This window comes from Miscanthus floridulus, chromosome 5 (assembly GCF_019320115.1).
Source record: "Miscanthus floridulus cultivar M001 chromosome 5, ASM1932011v1, whole genome shotgun sequence".
Taxonomy (NCBI): Eukaryota; Viridiplantae; Streptophyta; class Magnoliopsida; order Poales; family Poaceae; genus Miscanthus; species Miscanthus floridulus.
Window position 1 is genome coordinate 98369122 of NC_089584.1, and position 21738 is coordinate 98390859.

The following is a 21738-nucleotide window of genomic DNA, read 5'->3' on the forward strand; positions in this document are numbered from 1 at the left end:
CAGTGCATGGCTTGTTTACACTTTTTCTCTATCTGTGTCGGTTAAGGATCGACCATTGCATAAGGCTCTAGGTAAGTCATAGATTTATTATCCTAAGCATATACTTAGGTATAGACGCAGGAAAGACTTGTTGCTCTCTTATCATGGGTTCCGACTCTTTTCGGACCGACTGATTAGAGGCGAGGATGGTAGAGGTCCTTGCACCGCACTAAGTCTAGGACTTAGGAACGGGGGCTTAGAGTCTAAGTTTGGACAGGTACCTGGACCATAGGACAAGAGGGTGATGGGTTTATGCTGCTTGTGCCTAGGGTATAAACGGGGCGTGTATTTTTGGGGTATCTAGCTGGGGGCATTGATTAACGAATCGTTGGTGTTTCGGTATGGCTTGTCTACGGTTTAGCATCGTAGTAAGAACTAAAAGATGAAAGGTGGTAGAAATGGAACTAATTACTCAACTCTTGCTTGAAAGTAGAGCAGATGCTTACCTAGAATGGCTAGGTAATAAATTAATATGGCTATTAATAATAACATCCATAAGGACTCACTATTAGTATTGTTTTCTACAAAAAAGAAAATCAGCAAACCATAAAACTTTGCATATCCCTTGGAGTCGGGAAGCTATTCCCACTAGTCAGATAAGTCTTGCGAGTATATTGTGTACTTAGGGTTTATTTACCCATGTTGCAGGTAATGCTTGAGGAGTACCATTGTGTGAAGGATTCTTCTGGTGGGCACAGACGGATCCTTGTTGCTAGATGTTTATTTTTATTCCGCTGTTTAATATTCCGCACTCTAACATTTGGCAATGTAATAATGAATTTCTAAGAACCCTGGATGTATGAAATGTATTAAATATTATAACTCGTTCTCATTATTGGATTCTTAGAAAAAATGTGGATCTTTCGGGTTCTCCCATGGAGTGTGTCCGACGGATACCGCCCGTTGTAGCTCGCTTTCGGGGTGCTTAGTATCTGGTGGAAGATAAGAGCCTCCGTAAGTATGTTATTTCGGACGGTTTTGCTACAGCCCACACCCAAGGGGTTAAGCGAGGTGGAACCCGTGGCCTTGGGTGAGACCCCCGCGGCCTTGGAGTCGGACGAGACCTTTTAATACGTCTTGCTTCATCCAGGGAATTCAGCATGGGCGCTAACTCCCTTACTTAGGGTATCCCTAATATCGATACTCGACACCAATAAAAGAAAAATATTCTATCTTCATAAGATAAATGTTCGTTAATAAAATTTTAACCAAATAGGATCTGTTTTGAAGGATTTATTGCAAGAAACTTGATGGTATAATTGGAATTTAATTTGCATGTTTGGTTTAAGAGTTATGCCTTTTCTTAGGGGGTGTTTGGTTTCCTGGACTAAATTTTAGTCCATGTCACATCGGACATTCGGATGCTATTTAGGAGAACTAAATATGAGTTAATTATAAAACTAATTACACAAATGGAGACTAATTTACGAGACGAATTTATTAAGCCTAATTAATCCGCCATTAGCACATATTTACTGTAGCACAACATTGTCAAATCATGCACTAATTAGGCTTAAAAAATTCGTCTCGCAAATTAGCCACAATCTGTGCAATTAGTTATTTTTTTTTTTGTCTATATTTAATACTTCATACATGTGTCCAAACATCCGATAAGATATGGACTAAAATTTTTATGTAGAAACCAAGCACCCCCTTTAATTTGTTAAAAAAAGCCATTGCATGTGAGATGGGAGAGTGGGCCCTACGTGATGAGACAGCCGCGCGGGTACGGTGGGCTTTGACGTGTGAGGCATCCCATCCGCGCGTGCTCCTTGCCGCTCAGGTACGATGGCATGCGGGGCTGGGTGACGATGGGCGGGAACAGTATCGGCAGGGGGGCTATGGTTCGATGGGCGGACGCTAGCACCCCCGGTACCTTCGCCCTCGTGAAGGTATCTTTGTCCTATCGATTGAAGGTACGCGCGAAGGGTTATAACCCAACGTTAGCTTATTATCATTCGTACGGTCAGGTCTAAATACCTAGGCCTGGTTTAGATGCAAAAAAAATCTTGCAAAATGGCTAATGTAGCATTTTCGTGGTTATTTGACAAATAGTGTCCAATTAAAGTCTAATTAGGCTTAAAAGATTCGTCTCGTGGATTTCGTCTAAACTGTGTAATTAGTTTTATTTTTTATTTATATTTAATGCTTCATGCATGCGTCCAAAGATTCGATGTGACGGGAAATGTGAAAAATTTTGCAAAATTTTTTGCAAACTAAATTGGACCCTATGCAAGAAGCTATCAATCCTGGCACCCACTTTTTTCTAAACTCCTTAAAAGTGGTGTAATAGAACAAAAGACTTTCAAAATCGATCCCAATAAATATTCCTTGGAGGTGATAGTGATACAATAAAATAAAATAAATTTTAAAACACTTCTTCTATATTTCAGATGGCTGAATTTTAAGTTGATTTCAGACAACACTCTTGTACTACCAACTAGTATAACTAAATTGTTATTTTTGTTACTTATTATTTGTCTTTATGTCATACTCCTTCCGTTCCAAACTATAAATCGCTTTGACTTTTTTGGTTTATGCATTTTACTATGTATCTAGATATATTATTATATCTAAATGCATAGTAAAATGAATGTATCAAAAAAGTCAAAGCGACTTATAGTTTGGAACAGAGAGAGTAACACATTAAATTTTTGTCCATATCTCTCTATAGAAATAATTATAAATTATTAATTGTCTTTATGCCAACACAAATCAGATTTTGTTATATTTGTAGTTTGTCTAACGGTTTTTTTATTCTTGGTATAAAAAAAATTACGGATTACGCTTACAGAAATTATAGCGAACGGAATTTATAATTTTAATATAAAATATATGCAGTGACCTTCGCCTGAAACGAACTCAATTTTAGCAAATCCCATTTTAAAATAGATCCTCGTGGATCACCCACTTAAGAAAAGACAAAGGTTTCTCATTCCCTCTCTTTTTTTTTTGTCTTTTTTTCTAATTGAGGTGCGGTGTCTTTTTTTTGGTCAACGTAACGTACCATATATAGATGGTGTTCGGCTGGTCACGTTACGATTTGTTTTAGCTTATTTTTTCACAAAATATTATTAAATTATTCCAAATCATCTTAAATGCATTGTACAGTCTACCAGCCAAATATGTTTATATAGGTCTTGTTTAGATTCAAAAAATTTTGGATTTTGGCTACGGTAGTATTTTCGTTTGTATTTGATAATTAGTGTCTAATTATAGATTAATTAGGTTTAAAAGTTTCGTCTCGCGATTTCTCAGTCAACTATGTAATTATTTTTTTTCATCTACATTTAATACTCCATACATATACCGTAAAATTCGATGTAAGAGGTACTATAAAAAAAAAATTTAACAACTAAACGGGGCCATACTCTACGAGAGAGCACCTAGTCCAAGCTGACAGACTGGCGGCAATATAAAAATCGGAAAACAAGTTGCAGCCTCTGCCCTCTACTCGGAGAGTGGGAGGGCATTTATTCCGGCATCTGTTGATCTGCAGTCTGCAGCAGTAACTACTCTTCCCCGACTGACGGCTTATCAGCCGGTATTTTTCTCGAGCAACGAAACAGCTTCAGCCTAACAGCCGAGCATGCCCATGGCCGCGGCGCCGGACCAGCAGCAGCTACCTGCAGGGGCCTCCTCCTCATCTCCTCGCCTCCGCGTACACGACACCACCCTCGTGCCGCCGTCTCCGTCACCGCCGGAGACCTCGCTCCCGCTCACCTACTTCGACATCTTCTGGCTCCATTCCCCGCCCGTTGAGCGCCTCCTCTTCTACCGCCTCGCCCCCGACGCTGACGTCGCAACCATCATCTCCAACCTCAGGGGCTCCTTGCACCAGGCCGTCCGCGCCTTCTACCCGCTCGCCGGCCGCATCCGCCTCACCCCCGGCACGTCCGACCGCTACGAGCTGCACGACCAACCGGGTGACGCCGTCACCTTCACCGTCGCCGAGTACGACGACGCCGATGCAGACATCGACGGCCTCACCACCGATGAGCCCCGAGAGGTCGCCAAGATCGCAACGCTCGTGCCGCAGCTGCCGGAGGGCGGCAGGCTGTTCGCGTTGCAGGCCACGCTGCTGTCCGCGCGCCGCGGCCTCGCCATCGGCGTCACGGTGCACCACGCCGCCTGCGACGGCTCAGGGCTCCACGCACTTCCTGCACACCTGGGCGGCCGCGTGCAGCGGTGCCGAAACGCCGCCTCCGCCTCCTGTCATCGACCGGAGTCTCCTCCCCGACCCCAGGGGCCTGTACGATGTCTTCTTCCAAGGGGCGCCAAGCACTGATGAGATGGAACTCGTCAAGATGTCCGCCGACCAGCTCATCGCCACGTTCGTTCTGTCCAAGGACGACCTGAAACGCGTCAAGGATGTCGTGGCCGACGAGTCTGCGAGGCTCCGCGTTGCGCCGCCCCGGTGCTCCTCTCTGGTTGCTACCTTTGGCTTCGTCTGGTCGTGCTACCAGCGAGCCAAAGACAAAGAGAGCATCAGCGGCGCCGGAGCGGGCCCGATGCCCTGCTTGGCCTTTGCTGTTGACCACCGCTCGCGGGTGAAGCCTCCCCTACCGGACAAGTACTTCGGCAACTGCGTCGGCCCAGCGTTCGCGCTGGCACCACAGGGCGAGCTAGCGGCGGTCGGCGCAGTTGGCCTATTTAGCGCGTGCGCCGCGGTCGCCTCCTCCATTGACGAAGCTGTACGCGACATCGGGACATCCGCCATGGACGTGTGGATAGACCGCCTCAAGGAGGCAGGCGCAACGGGTACACCGCTGTCCGTGGCTGGCTCGCCGAGGTTCCGCGTCTACGACCTGGACTTCGGATTCGGCCGGCCGGCGAAGGTGGATATCGTGTCCGTGGCGAGGACCGGGGCATTGGCGATGGCGGAGAGCCGGAGTAGCACCGGCGGGATGGAGGTCGGAGTCTCCCTGCAGCCGGCTGGCATGGAGAGGTACCGGAAGTGCTTCGCGGACGCCTATCGCGTGGCTCCACCAGCGCCCAGCGGAGCAGTCATGACATGAGTGTGACTACCAAACTGCTGATACATGAGTGGTGGAGAGCGACTGTGGCGACAAGTGGAGGCTTGGAGCAATGAACAAGGGCTTGCAATCACCACGAACAACATCAGGGACTGGTGGAATATCTGGAAGGAGCGATGCAAACGAGTCTTCAGACGACAAAGCACGCAGCATTGAGGAACTCTTAGAAGTGATTCGAAACGACCTAAGACTGCTACAGAAGGCAGCCCAAGAATTAGAAACGTAGACTGCAATCTGCTGCTGCCTCTCTTCTTTTCCCTTTCCCCTCCTCGTCTCCTCTGGTTTGTCATCTCGGTTTGTGTTTTTTCTCTCTGTATAGTGTGAGTGTTTTGTAACCTTTGAACCTTTGCTTCTAACTGAAATGAAATGGCAGAACACCTGCTAAATTATGCTAAAAAAAGAGTGGTGGAGAGGGATGATCGGATGAGTCTCCTCAGCTCAATCAGATATACCTGTCGTACCTGACGACAAGCCAATCAGATGAGCCTTCTCTGTAGCACTACACAGGAGTTGCTTTTATCTATAAAACTTTTGTGTTGCCACTACACAGGAGTAAAACACTGTAATTTCATTAAGATGATGATGTCCTAAGTTTTAGTCTAACTGTCCAAGCATGCAATTAATTTTCCTACCTTTTTTATTTACTATCACTAAAACAAAGTGATATGTGAAATTACACGGACTATTGTTGCGGTATCATTTTTTAGAATAAAATATATATGCAAGCTCTAACACAAAAGTTTTGCGCACAACCTGGTTTATTATTAGGGTAGTTCCAATACCGGTGGTTTCATACTATTAATATAAGTCTGCCACGTAATCAATTTGATGATGTGGTATAGAGATTAAAGAGGGGAGAGAGAAATTGTTTCTCCTGGAGGAAACCGTTTCAGCTCTTACCGTGGGGCGAAGAAAAGATGATTTGCATGTTGCGGAGGCTGCTTGTTTCTACGTGTGGGGTCATCGTCTTTTGTACAAACGTGATTGGACAAGAAATTGATTGGACGAGGGAGAACAGGGCCCATGTGAATTTGTACTTGCGTTGGGTGGTCTTTCGAACCCAGTTTCTTGCTCACGAGAAGGGATAGAAGCGATCCAACGTTGCGACTGCCCTTACACCATATTAGCATTGGGTTGAAAAAAAGAGAAAAATGAGTAACTAGCTTCAATATGCATGTCTTAGATAGGACGCTTTTCTGGTTTTGCAATAACACTTAGGCCCTTTTGGATACAAAGTATTTTTGGAGTTTTAGAAAAATGCCATGGTTTTATGAAATACTTTAGTTTTAAGTGCCGTAAAGTTTGGGTGCAACAAACTTTATGGTTTTGAATATCATGGTATTGTTGAAACTGTAGTCCTTTTGGAGTTTTAAAATGATTGTTATGCTGTTTTAGGAACTAAAAGTATGTTCTAGGACCTTGAATCCATTTTAAAAAAAATGAAATGAAGTTTTAATAAGGTATAATAAGTGTTAGAGTTGACACTTGGACAAAATTACAACAGTTAATAAAATTTAAAGTTGAAAGCAAAAAAATATAGGTTCACGATGTCATAACAAAGCTAAGGTTTCATCAAAATACATATTAAAAATTACATAGATACAATGCAAAGGATGAAAACACATATAGTAATAGATAAATTTATCACAACTAAATAGATATTACAGAGTATCTAAATTGGTATCATGTTATGAAATAAATATAGGGTAAAAATAATCAATTTTCATTAGTGGCACATACTTAATTTATCCATGAAACTTTAATTTCTTATGTAATGTAAGATTGTAGACTGCTTTGCGATTACACGGTACAACTTAGACACTCGCAACGCACGCACACACCACTATGAACGTACGCATCCAGTGGCTCGCTGTCGATAGAGACGTCGCCTACCACTGAAAGCACAAACACTGTTAAATCCTGAAATATTCACTCACACGGAGAGTCGAACTCAGAACCTGAGGTGCTACTAAGGCTCTTGTAAACCACTATGCTACAAGCCCTCTCACAAGATTCTATATTGTTGTAGAGCACGGGCTAATGTTTAGTAATCATTTTTAATAGAGAATGGATATTTAAATATGCAAATTTGAGCAAAATTTTGATTAAATTTATTAAAGATATCAAGAAATCACACTAGAGAATTTTTTTTTTCAGGAAAGTTGGTGATTGATGACAAGGAAGCCGAGGACCGAAGCTCTAGTGAACGGCGGCCATAACTATAGCGGTTCTAAGTTAGCTAATTTCTTTTTGTCGATAAGTTCCGACCCGTACGAATGGTAGCTTAGGTAAAAGATGAAGACCCCGCTCCGGAGGGGCCGAACCCTTTTGTTGGCTACGAGATCATGCGTCAAGAAGGTGGTGTGGGGGGTTGGTGAGGACTGCACACATAACACAGATGGAGCCACGATGTCCATCAATGACATCGACAAAGAAAAAACAAACGAGAAATCCTAGATCGCGATACATGGTACACAGAGTTTGGTCATTTGGTGAGATGATTTTCGCCTTGTTAGTCATATATAAGATCCTTTTTTTTTTGCGGGGATATATAAGATCCAATTGTTCGTTCCTTCTTCCTCTCCACTTTACATGATACAAAAATCAATCGTAGGACGTCGAATCTCAAAGCAAGAACCCATTTGCCTTGGTGAGAGAAACTTTGCAGGGGATGGCCTGACCTCGTGAATGTGACGGCCCACAGGAATGACAAGCAAAAACGCCTTCCCCTGCAAATCCGGTCTGGAAATGTAGAGCTGCCGCTACTCGGGTACACATCACGGCCCCGGCTCATGTGGCTTGTCGTTGAACACCCTCTCTCTGGCCTTCTCAGCCTTGCGACCACAACAAGCGCAACGCATCATGAGAGAGAGGGCACACAAGCCTTCGAAGATGACTACTGCAATAAATTGTGTGCATCCTTGCTGATGGACCGGAGAAATGAACGTACCATCTTGGGCCAGTCGGTGAAGAATGTGATGGCGGACATGAGCGTGGTCTGCGACAGGGAGCCGCAGACGATGCCCATCCAGAGCCCCCTGGACCCCATGTGCAGCACAAAGCCGAGGAGGATCGCCATCGGGATCCCCAGCAGGTAGAACGAGCCAAGGTTCACGTACGCGCCCAGGTGCTGCCACCCGCACCCGCGGGCGACGCCTGATGAGAAGAGACGGACAGAGGTGGTAGACAAATCAGAGGACTGCGATTATGTTGGAGTATTGCTTTTTGAAATGCTAGGTATAACAACAAACCTGAGAGAATTCCTTGTATACAGTCAGTTATGACAGTGATGCAGACCAGAGGAACTATGGCGGCGACCGAAGAGATGACCTCCTCCTCGCTGCTGTACGCGATGCCCACGAGGCGCCGCGCCGCTAGAAGGGTTCCGCTCACGAGAACCACGTCGATCACCGCCATGGACAGCACCACGCGGACTGCTGATCGAGCTCCGTCAGGGTTCCCAGCACCCAGTTCATTTGCTACTCGTGTGCTGTTTTTTTTTAAGAATGATCTGACTGATGAACTGCTTCAATTCAAAAGAGACAGAGTAAGCATCTTCCATGAAAGTTACGTTTACCTTCCAGCAGCTCCAAGCCCAAAAGGTATAGTGAAGAGTAATGTTACACTTGTGAGACTGTTACAAAAGGATTTGGGAAACATTAGTTAGGTAATAAACATCCCAATAAACATCGTTATCATGGATTCAGTCTGTACCAGATGGAAAGCACTGAGGTCTGCAGCTCTGGGTTGGGCAGAAGCCCTGACATGAGAGTAAGGAGCTCAAATGACCACCATTCAAGACTGAGACAAAAAAAAAACCAAATGTTAGCACAGGTAAAAGATGGAATTCAGTCATTCACCACATATAGAGAGAGAGAGAAGCAGTAAAAAGCATGTAGCTATAGGATGTGGTGATTACCACATCATGAGTGCAGAAGGCAGGGCCGGGCGCAGGAACGCGTCCACTCCCCTGAAGACCTCGACGGTCGGGCGTGCGCGTGTCTCCTTGCAAGAGCTCGAGAACACGATGTACCCAACAAGCATGGCCACGTTCAGCCAGTACGATATGCTTATCGTCAGGGCAGCGCCTGTGTACCCAAGGCCAGTCTTGAACACCATCACGTAGCAGAGCGGGACGTGGATCGCCGCCATCGCCACGGACGACAGCAGCAGCGGGTAGATCAGGCTCTGCGTCTGCAGGAACTTGGTGAGCGGCTGGATCACCGCGTTGGCGAAGAGCCCCGGGATCATCCAGATCATGTACCTCCCGGCGCCATTGGGAGATGAGAGGGTCTTGGCCTATGAGGACCAGGATCTTGTCCATGAACACCCAGAGGAGCGAGAGAGGGATGCAGACCACCAGGAGGGTGACGACCGCTCTGTAAGTGTCTAGGCCTAGTTTATGGTATTGTTTTGCACCGTAGGCCTGGCCACATAGCGTCTCCAGTGCACTTGCCAATCCGATCTGTTTCGCAAGTGCAAAGAAGGCCAACAATAATAGTCAATAGCAGGTGAAGATGCTCAATACTAGCAGGCGAAATCATCACTCTGTTTCTGTCAAAGCGGAAAAAGAGAAGGATGCCCCTTGTGTTGCGGAGTGGACCCCACAAGTTATGTAGGAACATTAGTGCATTTAAATTTGCGTTTAAGTAGATAATATTTGTAGAAACAAAAGTGTTATTTGGATAACACCGTTGTATGCTCTTAGAGTGCACTATTGGGCTAGTGCAAATTATTATTCTTCGGTTGGTTAATTTTACAAAACGAGTTTTGGTTGCCCGTAACTGGAACTCCGGAAATTGCCCATTGTGTTGTCAGTTGCTAGAGTCTGGCTTGCATCTTTTCCAAGATTGTTGTTTCACTAGACGGTTGTGGGAAGGCATTGCAATGTGAGTTGGTGTACCTGGTCTACTACCTGTCAACTGGGTCCATAGCGAAAGTGTCCTCGAATGGTGGAGTAACATGGCCCCCCGTATTCACTGTGCGGACAGAAAGGTTTGCGCTCTCCGATCATCTTAGTGTGCTGGCAAGTGTGGAAGGAAAGAAATGCAAGAATTTTTTAGCATAACGGCGCAACAAATCAACAAGTACTAAACAAGATTAGAGATGAAGCGAGGCTTTGGAAAGCGGCCAGGAGCAAAACATCTAGGCAGCTCTTCTACCTTTTTCTTGATCCTTTTCTGGGTATGTTTTACTTTGGGGGCGTGACAGGCTAAAGCGCCTTTGTACAGTGCTACTGTGGCCGTCTTTGGCTTTTTCCTTTTTAATATAACAGGCAGCTCTCCAGACGGTTTAGTTTTAAAAAAATGAAGCAGGCTATATATGTTAATTTAAAGTTAGGATGCATTATTGGACATAAGGGATATGACCGGGGGAAATCGGACGACTACAATTATTTTATGACATGGCTCACAGATATAGATATCGTGTATGATAAACTATTAGAAATGCACCATGTTGGATAATGGATATGCTTTATAAGAGCTATAGATGGAAAAACCATGGTTAAGAGCAATTTCAACAGTGTTCTTATCCTATTTCTGAGGGCCTGAAGACGAAAAACAAGAAAATTGCAGGGTTTCTAGTTAGACCATCAAAAGTAGGAAGTCCTCTAATTGCTCCGTCAAGCACTCACTCATATGGGTTCTCTTCAAGACCCTTTACTTTTTTATTGTGGTTGTTTACCCTTGTTAGAGTATGTCACGGGCCTACTGGGCCTGGGCTGGTGGTATAGCCCGTTTGTAAGGTTCTAATGGCTAGAGGGAGTGAATAGCCTATTAAAAATATTCTACAACAACACTTAACAAACCGGTTAGACAAATATGAGGCGAACGAAGTGTTGCGCTAGCCTACTAAAAATGCAAGTCACCTACCATAATTTTAGTTTCTATAGTCTCTATTCATACAATGGCTATATCACTACACTAAGTTAGTGTGCTCTCAAAGGCTAACTAAAGGGGTACACTAACCAAACTAACAAGCTCCCACGACTAGCTACACTAAAGAGCTTGACAACTAGTCTACGGTAATGTAAAGAGATAGAGCAAGATGGTTATACCGCCGAGTCGAGGAATGAACCAATCAATCACAAGAATGAATAAAAATAAGACCAATCATCTCGGAATCAAATGATGACACAATGATTTTTACCGATGTTCACTTGTTTGCCGGCAAGCTAGTCCTCGTTGTGGCGATTCACTCACTTGGAGGTTCACACGCTAATTGGCATCACACACCAAACCCTCAATAGGGTGCCGCACAACCAACACAAGGTGAGGATCACACAAGCCACGAGTAATTTATTAGAGTACCTTTTAACTCTTCGCCGAAGAAAGATCAAGAACCCCTCACAATCACCACGATCGGAGCCGGAGACAATCACCAACCTCCGCTCGACGATCTTCGCTGCTCTAAGCCATCTAGGTGGCGGCAACCACCAAGAGTAACAAGCAAATCCCGCAGCGAAACATGAACACCAAGTGTCTCTAGATGCAAACACTCAAGCAATACACTTGGATTCTCTCCCAATCTCACAAAGATGATGGATCAAGGATGTAGATGAGTGGGAGGGCTTTGGCTAAGCTCACAAGGTTGCTATATTAATGCAAATGGCCAAGCATGAGCTTGAGCCGGTCATGGGGCTTAAATAGAGAGCCCCCACGAATAGAGCCGTTGTATCCCTTCACTGGGCACAGCTTGGGGTGACCGGACGCTCCGGTTAGATCGACCGAATGCAGGACCCCAGTGTCCGGTCGCCTGATGCTTGCCACGTGTCATCGGCTTTAAACGCTGATAGCTCGATCTCAACGGTCAAGTGATGACCGGACGCGTCAGTTTGAACATGACCGGACGCAGGACCCCAGCGTCCAGTCATTTCCAGTAAGGTTCCACTCACAAAAATTCACGACCGGACGCATTCGGTCATGCCCAACCGGACTCACCAAGCGTCCGGTCACACAACGTCTCCTCTGTGCGCCGCCACGTTAGCAGGACCGGACGCACCCCTCCAGCGTCCGGTCACAAAGTGACCCAACATCTGATCGAAGACTGACGCCAGCGTCTTCACTGCTTCCACTGACCGGACGCTCCGGTCCAGTTGAGGCCAGCATCTAGTGCACTTTGGGAAACCCTGTCTTTTCTATATAGGGCGCCGGTGAAGTTTCTTATCCTTGCTCCCAAGTGCTAAACACGATGTGTATCACCTTTGTGCATGTGTGTTAGCATATTTTCACAAACATTTTCAACGGTGTTAGCACTCCACTAGATCCTAAATGCATATGCAATGAGTTAGAGCATCTAGTGGTACTTTGATAACCGCATTTCGATACGAGTTTCACCCCCTCTTAATAGTATGGCTATCGAACCTAAATGTGATCACACTCACTAAGTGTCTTGATCACCAAAACAAAATAGTCCTACCACTTATACCTTTGCCTTGAGCCTTTTGTTTTTCTATTTCTTCTTTTCAAGTCCAAGCATTTGATCATCACCATCCTCATGTCATGATCTTCATTTGCTTCACCACTTGGAATATGCTACATATCTCATGATCACTTTGATAAACTAGGTTAGCACTTAGGGTTTCATCAATTCACCAAAACCAAACTAGAGCTTTCACCGTTAGTGTTAGGGTTAATTAGAGACAAGGGTCGCTTGCTTAGGGGTCAAGTAATCCTTGCTTGGGAGCCAAGTATACCTCTCTATATAAGGAGAGCAAATATATCAATCTAATCAAGCAAGAATTAAGAAGTAAATCCCTCTTGCTCAACCGTGGGCCAGGCCCCGTGGCCGGCCTCCTCTCACCTTCGCAGCCCCAGCCGCCACAGCCGACTGCGAACAGCACCCATGGTACTATAGACCAAGGGGGTACTGTAGCATAGCAATCGCTGTCGCTCCCTCCAACTCGCCCCCCTTAACCCAAGCACCCACGTAACAACCCTCCTCTTCCATACACACCCATACAGAACTCTCATCCCCACTCTCCCATGTACCGCCACCACCACTACCATCAGTCATCAAATCCAACCTTTCATGCTCCTCACCCCCCTTTTTCTTGCTGGGATTAACGATCTTAACCAAAACCCTAACTCCAGCCATCTTCCTCGTGTCTTGTCATCCCAAGCTCCGCCCTGCACAACTAGCCTCCCAATGAACGTGACCTTCAGTGCCGGTCATCCTCCGCACAATCTTGTGCCCTCTCCCATGAGTGGGTAGGCATGGGTCTCCACCAACCCCCTCAACTATCTTAGACTGAGACAATTGGATTATGTGAAAAGGAATCTAGGATGCCACCTAAAGGGGGGTGAATAGACGTTTCTAAAAAATAACACCTTTAAATGCGGAAAACGATTAGAGTGAGAGCTTCCAATTGCTTGGAAGCTCCAAAATAGAGTAAACTAACCCCTCACGAGCTGACCACAGACTATATAGCAAGTACTAAATAAATATAAGAGCCACGACCCTGCAACACAGAGATTAGAGCGAAGAACAACATAAATCAGCACAGGTGATAAATACCGGACATGTTCGGTGAGATTCACGGGCTCAGCACACCGAGGATGCAAACTTGCTGTCTTTGATTCCAATCTTTTACTCCAAGCTACAAGGACCTGCTAAGAGTTGTATCTCACTATATACACCTGCACACAAGCTAGCACAACCCAAGTGGATCACAAATATCAAATGAGAGAGAATTAAGACTTGATATTTGTTTTACCGAAGTTCGAACTCCGTCGAGTCCTACTCTCCAGTTGAGGGGGCTTGCGAGGCAACCCAGCGAAGGTCAGCTCTAGAGGACATACAAATGTCACTCTAGCCGTAGTCTTTTTCAACTCCTTTTTCCTCCTTCCATTAGTTGATTCATTCCCTTACGGCGGTGGAAATGACCGTTACAAACTTTCTGAGGCACACCACAATCTCTCAGGGTGCTCTCCAGGTGACACATAGCCGTCTAGGACCAAAGAGTCCAAGAGTAACAAATACAAATCACGAGATCGACAAATATGCACAAGTGCTCGAGTGGTGGCTTGCTCTCAATTTTGAATTTCTCTCAACCCACAAGTTGGATTTGGCAATATGAATCAATCATTCACTAAGAGAGGGCTTGGAGAGTGTTCTCAAGGCTCAAAAACATGTGTATGGATATCAGCAGAATCAAGCAGCATTCAAAGGTATAAGGCTTGGGGGTATTTATAGCCTCTTTGAAAAACTAGTCTGTTAACTAGCCGTTGGGCTCAGGACGTGCATACCTGGAGACTTGCACCGCGCCAAAGTTAGAGAGTTAAAAGCTCGAGAGGCGTCGGAACTCCTGACGCTTGCCGAGACTTCTGACTCCCAGAACTCCTGACACTTGCCGAAACTTCTGACGAACCAAACTTGAGAACACAGAAGATGTCGTTGTGACCATGCTCATACCGCTCGGCCCACAGCAAGGAGAGTTAGCTCTTGTGTCTCTCTCTCACTCAAACCTCACATGAGTTGGCTTGAGCACTTATGAATAATCATCTATCAACATGATGCATCCCTCTTAATAGTACGGTATACCTATTTACTCAAGATCAAATGAAAAAGAAATTTAAACCTCTTGAGTTGTTTTTTTTCTTCAAATCCAAATGTCATAGCTCTCAATCTTCATCAAGTGAGGATGTCAACTTTGATTTTCTTCTTGAGCATAGCCACCTTGAGTATGTGACTTGATTCCATTCAATAGATGTGAATTTACTTTAAATGTATCAAATCACTTCTAATAATTTATCCAATATAGATTTGATCCTCTACCTCAATATGACCATCATGACTTGATTGGTAGTTCAACTAAATGCAAGGTACTTTCTTTCTTCACCCTAGCTAGGTTCTTCGGTCGTCAAGCCATCGCTTGCCCTTCACCCTTGCTTAGTACCTCGCAGCCTTTCCTTGCTATCTTCACCACCTCAAGCCATCAAGTCACACCTTGTGTTGAATCATCTATTAAGCTCATAATTCATTCTTTCATTTGTATAGTTGTCTTTTAATGTAGCAAGCTACAACTATGAGACCATTCCATATGCAATCCCTCATGTCTCACTTAATTATTTCTCACATGCTTGCTTTCATATGGTTCATCAAAACCCCACAATGAATAAGCCTTGCATGAGTTTCATTTGCATTGTTGTCTTGTGTTTGAACTAGATTATTTATACAACAACACATCATTTTGGCTTTCATCAAATACCTGTGAGATTATCTATTTTCTGTCCAACACTTAGCAAACGGGTTAGACCTTTCATCATATTATCATTCAATCATCCAAAACCCACCAAAGGGCTAGATGCACTTTCATTGTGCAATGATGATTTATTTGTGATCTATTTCAATGATGTCTTTTGATTTGCAACCTTCGTTCTAATTAAATGTTCTCGAGCACAAATCAATTACTTAATATGTCTTTTGACTTGCAATTGCTAATTATAATTATTCTTGAGCATAATTTCATTGCTTGTGATGTCTTCTAATTAGCAATTAAATTTGAATTGCGATGAGACTATGTTTGCCTTGGGATGGCACTTTATTTTATTTTAAAAAAAATAATTGCACATCTAAATTTGGATCATTTGTATTAACTACTAATATTATAGTTTTCAATCATATAGTGTCGAATAGATTGAATGGCTATACTATGTGAGAAAAGAGAGAAACAAAAGCATGGACTCTGATCTGAGTGTTAATTCTAGAGTTGAGCCTAGAAAATAATACCCACAAAAGTATAGAGAGCCTTCAAATCAAAAGTGTGAACCTAATTTAAGGGCTTATAATAAAGTTGCTCTAAACAAGAGGTGATACATGCTAAATTAACTTTTCTTGCATCTTACATCTTACATATGAGTATATGACACAACATAATGACTAACCTGATTACCTGAAGTCTTAAAATGAACAGTATGCAAAGCCTAGTCAATGTCGTCATATATTACATCATCGTTACTAAAATATTACCCGGTGGAGAACGACACAGTTTATTACACAGAAAAAGTAATCAACAGCTCTCGTCGTGACCCACAGTTTATTATGATATTTCCGGTGGAGAACGACACTATGTATTTTTTTATCATATAAAAATTCTACCAAGAAAACATACTCTAATCTCCAGAGGGCAACTTACGCTGATTTTGCTAATATTAAAAAAAAGTAAACTATGCTGAAATAATGACTGACCTAAACTGAATCGTATGCACAGTCAAATTCTTCTTTGACATTGTACTGACTAAACATGTTACAGGACACTGCTATCAGAAATCAAACGTCCCATAGTTTTGTCATAACGCATACTGCCGGTGGAAAAAATGCCTGGCACCATCAGCAGACTGCTAACTCGCACAAATCAAACGCCGTAGGGAGTAGATGGATTGCATATTTTTTTTCAGTCTTACTGCAACGCCCCTGTCGCTAGCGGACTAGTTGAACTACCCCGTAGTAAATATCTTTGAACCATTCAGATGGCATCCACTAGTTCAGTATCATAATTTCCAGTCACATGACCACATATGCACCTGCAACGAGACAGGCTATCGACAAACTAAGAACCCATCAAAACCATGTTCTTTGCTCGTTAGCATCACAAGATCGCACTGAAGAATCTCACTGATGATTTGCCAAGAACTCGGAAACGGCAGGGCAATCCATGGCGCCCAGATGGAGGTCGACCACCGGGAACCGAGAAATGCACAGTGTGCAAACGCAAAGCAGCGATCGAGATGGCTTTCTCCACTCCGACTAAGAAAGCGTTCAAAGATCACGACGCGAGCAGCACGGAACGGCATGCGAAATTAAAGGTAAAAGAGCCCAGAGAATATGGGGACAAGAACGAAAACAGGGGGAAAGGGGAGGAGTGTACGGACCAGGAGGCTGAACCCGGAGACGTTGGCGAGGGAGGTGGCGATGGCGGCGGAGGAGAGCGGGAGCACGCCGGGGAGGTGCCCCACCATCATGTTGGACGACACCTGGACGGTGTACTGCGACAGGTTCACCACCACCATGGGCAGGGCCAGGTACCCCACCCACCCGGCCTCGCGCGCCCACCGCCTCCACCACGCCTGGTCCTCCTGCGCCGACCGCGGCAGCAGCAGCGGCCGCGCGGCCTCATCCTCCTCCCTCGCGGTCGCGGCGGCCATCTCGGGCTCGGCCGGCCTCGGCCACTCTCCCGGTCTCGGGTCTCCCCAGGCGCCACTCTCGCTCGGAGCCGTAAGTTTGGAGTTGCATGAGTGGATGGGCCTGTCACCTGTTCGCGCGAACTTATTGGGCCAAAGCGATCGAGTTCGTCATGTTTGTCCGAAACGTCTCAGGCCGGTCTCGGCACGGCACTGCACGGCGTCGATCTCGACATAGCGACAGCACGTGTCAAGCCCTCAAAGGTCATACTCCCTCCATCCAAAAATAATGTCGTTATGAGATATGTAATGGTCAAATTTTATTAAATTTGACTAGGTCCATATCTCCAAATAAGTTTAATATAAAAGTATATTCAATGATCTATCTAATTATATTAATTATGTATTATAAATATTAATATTCTTTTACATATAATTGATCAAAGCTTAAAAAAAAGTTGACTTCTCAGAAAAGCGAGTACGACTTTAATTTTGGGACAGAGGGAAGTAGTCATCACCAACACACAAAGCGTGCGTCTCTCTCAGTTGGTACTCTCTCCATCCTCAAATAAATCAATTCTTATAATTCGTGCAAGTTAAACTATCTTAAGTTTTATTAATTTTATAGAAAAGAGTAACATCTATGATATAAAATAAGCATATTATGAATATATTCTATGGTATATCCAATGATACAAATTTGATATCATAAATCTTGATTGGTTTTTCTACAAATTCGGTCAAAGTTTAAATTTTTGACTTAAGATAACTCTAGAAATCTGTTTATTCGTGACAAGGGAGTATATAAATACTACACGGCAAATTTTTCTACAAGATGTCCAAAATTCGTGTATTTTGCTATTGTACATCACCAACTCAAGAATTGGTCGAGTAGCCACTATTAATCTGTGTTTCTTTATTGGAACACATCGTAAACAATAGAATAATCTTTTCGCTGATTTGGGAAAGAGAAACTTGTGTGAATGGACGATTTTGCCTCTGCTCAACGAACATGGTCCAACTTAACTCGTTAGTACTTGGTACCCGGTCGACCGCTCTCCCACCGTCTTCTTCCTCCCAAAACCTCGTGCCTTGTCTTTGTTCTCTATTGTCTTCAAAATTTTCCCGGTTCAAACCCTAGCCACCAAACAGGGAGACTGGTGGTGATCTCTCAAACCACGTCGACTTTGGGCCCACCATCTCTAGCGGCATTCAGGTCTGAGATGTCCGTTGAGGACTTGAAGGAAGGCTTTGAGTTATTGAAGGAAGGAGTTGAGTGTTGCAGTGCCCTATTGCAAAGCACTCCAGTCTCTCTCAAGGATGCATTAGCTTTGAAATCAGCACCGCCTATACCAATATGGCAATCGGTAGACAGGTTGACAGGATTGGTGAACCACAGCTTGTTGTAGGTCTAACAAATTTGCTCGTTGTAGTCCTACTTCTCATGGTTCTATTAGTTAAGTAACCATTGATCTATTATGTTTAGGAAGGCATGTATGTGTTTGATAGTATGGTGGGTTCGTAACCGCGGCAGTGATTAGTGATTCGATCAGTGGGTTGATATATGGGACTCTAGTGGTTTAGCACTCAAAAACAAGGATTTGTTCCGATTCACGTGTCTAAGCCCTATGAAAGCTCTAGTTTGGTTTTGGTGAATTAATAAAACCTAAGTGCTAACCTAGTTTATCAAAGTGATTATGAGATAAGTGGCACTACTCCAAGTGATGAAGCAATTGTGAAGATCATGATGATGATGATGCCATGGTGATGATCAAGCGCTTGGACTTAAAAAGAAGAAAGAGAAAAACAAAAGGCTCAAGGCAAAGGTATAAATGATAGGAGCTATTTTGTTTTAGTGATCAAGACACTTAGAGAGTGTGATCACATTTAGGTTCAATAGCCGTACTATTAAGAGGGGTAAAACTTGTATCGAAATGCGGTTATCAAAGTGCCACTAGATGTTCTAACTCATTGCATATGCATTTAGGATCTAGTGGAGTGCTAACGCCCTTGAAAATGTTTGTGAAAATATGCTAACACATGTGCATAAGGTGATACACTTGGTGGTTGGCACATTTGAGCAAGGGTTAGGAACTTCACTGGTAGTGTGTCCGCCCGTAGAGTGCGAATAGTTCGACAGTGCCATCGGTGCCCTATACAGAAAAGATGGAGGTCACTGTAAGTGACTGGACGTTGGTCTCGGAAGGACCGGCATGTCCGGTTAGTAGAAGCAGCGAAGACACTGGCGTCGGTCTCTGACCAGACGCTGGGTCACTTAGTGACCGGACGCTAACGAGGTGCGTCCGGTCCTGCTGATGTGGCAGTGCACAGACGAGACGTCAAGTGATCGGACACTGGATGAGTCCAGTCATGATTTCTCACTTCTGGATGCTTACTGCAAACGACCGGACGCTGAGGTCCAACGTCCGGTCACTTCACAGCAGCGCGTCTGGTCATCACTTGACCATTGGGATCGAGCGCTCAGTATTTGAAGAGAGGGGACACGTGGCGTGCATCGCACGATCGGACGCTAGGGTCCAGCATTCGGTCAATCTAACTGGAGCGTCCGGTCGCCCCGTGTTCAGTGTAGTGAGGAGCCCAACGGCTCTATTCTGTGGGGCTCTCTATTTAAGCCCCATGGCCAGCTCAAGCTCACTCTCTTAGCCATTTACATTAACATAGCAACCTTGTGAGCTTAGCCAAAGCCCTCCCACTCATCTCCATCATTGATTCATCATCTTTGTGAGATTGGAAGTGAATCCAAGTGTATTGCTTGAGTGTTTGCATCTAGAGGCACTTGGTGTTCGTGTTTTGCTATAGGGATTCGCTTGTTACTCTTGGTGGTTGCCGCCACCAAGATGGCTTGGAGCAGCGAGGATCGTCGAGCGGAGGTTGGTGATTGTCTCCTGCTCGGATCGTGGTGATTGTGAGGGGTTCTTGACCTTTCCCTGGTGGAGAGCCAAAAGGTACTCTAGTGAATTGCTCGTAGCTTGTGTGATCCTCATCTTGTGTTGGTTGTGCGGCACCTATTGAGGGTTTGGCGTGTGATGCCAATTAGCGTGTGAACCTCCAAGTGAGTGAATCGCCACAACGAGGACTAGCTTGCCGGCAAGCAAGTGAACCTCGGTAAAAAATCATTGTGTCATCATTTAATTCCGAGGTGATTGGTCTTCATTCTTGTGATTGATTGGTTCACTCCTCGACTCGGCGGTATAACCATCTTGCTCACTCTCTTTACATTACTGCAAACTAATTATCATACTCTTTAGTGTAGCTAGTTGTGAGAGCTTGTTAGTTTGGTTAGTGTGTCTCTTTAGTTAGTCTTTGAGAGCACACTAACTTAGTGTAGTGACATAGCCATTGTGTGGATTGTAACTATAGAAACTAGAATTGTGGTAGGTGGCTTGCTTTTAGTAGGCTAGCGCAACACTTGCTTTGCCTCATAATTGTATAACCGGTTTTAGTGTTGTTGTAGAAATTTTTAATAGGCTATTCACCCCCCCTCTAGCTATTAGGACCTTTCAAGTGGTATTGGAGCCGAGGTCACCGTGATTTGAGGCTTAACAACCTTCGGTATAAAAATGGCTCAAATCAATAACACCAAGAAGCCACCCCAATTTGATGGCTCAAATTATCCCTATTGGAAAGCTAAGATGACAACTTATATCAAATCAATCAATAGGAAGGTTTGGAAGGTGGTAGAGACAAAGATTGAGATTGAAGATGAAGAGGCTCCCACCGCCGCCGAAGAAATGCTACTCCAAAATAATGACATTGCTCATAGTGCAATCCATGATGCTTTGGATGAGAGAACTTTTGAGCAAATCAAGAACATTGAGAGAGCTCATGAGGCATGGAAGAAATTGGAGGAATCATTTGAGGGCACTCAAGCTATGAAGGATGCAAAGGCATATATTCTCAAAGAGAAGTTTACAAGCTTCAAGATGAAGGGGGATGAGAGTGTGCCAGAGATGTTCCATAGGCTTCAAGTGCTTGTCAATGATCTCAAAGCACTTGGAGAAGAGGTGAAGGATAAGGACTTCTCCCACAAGTTCTTGAGATGTTTGACTTCAAGATTTGGCACATTGGTTACTATTTTAGTGAGGAGTGGTTTGGACACCATGACACCAAACCAAGTGTTGGGAGATATTATGACTGATGATACATATAGAGATGATGATGAGAAGGAAGAAAAGAAGGAGAAGAAATATGAGAAGAACAAGAGTGTGGCATTCAAGGCCACATCATCTAAGGGCAAGGCAAAGCAAGAAACATCAAGTGAAGATGATGGCTCATGGGATGATGATGAGAAGATGGCTCTCTTTGTAAAGAGATTTGGCAAGTTCATGATGAAGAAGGGCTACCATGCTAAAAGAAAGAAGTCTTCATCCAAGAACAAAGAAGAGTCAAGAAGGTGCTTTAATTGTGGAAGCAAAGATCATCTTGTTGCTCAATGCCCATACAATAGCGACAAAGATGATGACAAGAAGAACAAGAAGAAGGACAAGAAGCAAAAGAAAGAGAAGAATGATAAGATGACC

General features: G+C 44.4%; 1 protein-coding gene and 1 pseudogene across 1 annotated transcript; one reads left to right on the top strand and one right to left on the bottom strand.

Moving 5' to 3' along the window:
* Positions 1–3533: 3533 nt before the first annotated feature.
* On the top strand, positions 3534–5551 carry LOC136452730 (malonyl-CoA:anthocyanidin 5-O-glucoside-6''-O-malonyltransferase-like). Its single transcript, XM_066453328.1, is given in 3 exon segments — positions 3534–4183; positions 4185–5012; positions 5014–5551. Coding segments are annotated over 3 exon segments (1422 nt in total). The 5' UTR covers positions 3534–3628; the 3' UTR covers positions 5053–5551.
* A 2018-nt stretch (positions 5552–7569) lies between these two features.
* On the bottom strand, positions 7570–17295 carry LOC136452732 (protein DETOXIFICATION 12-like; annotated as a pseudogene).
* Positions 17296–21738: the final 4443 nt, after the last annotated feature.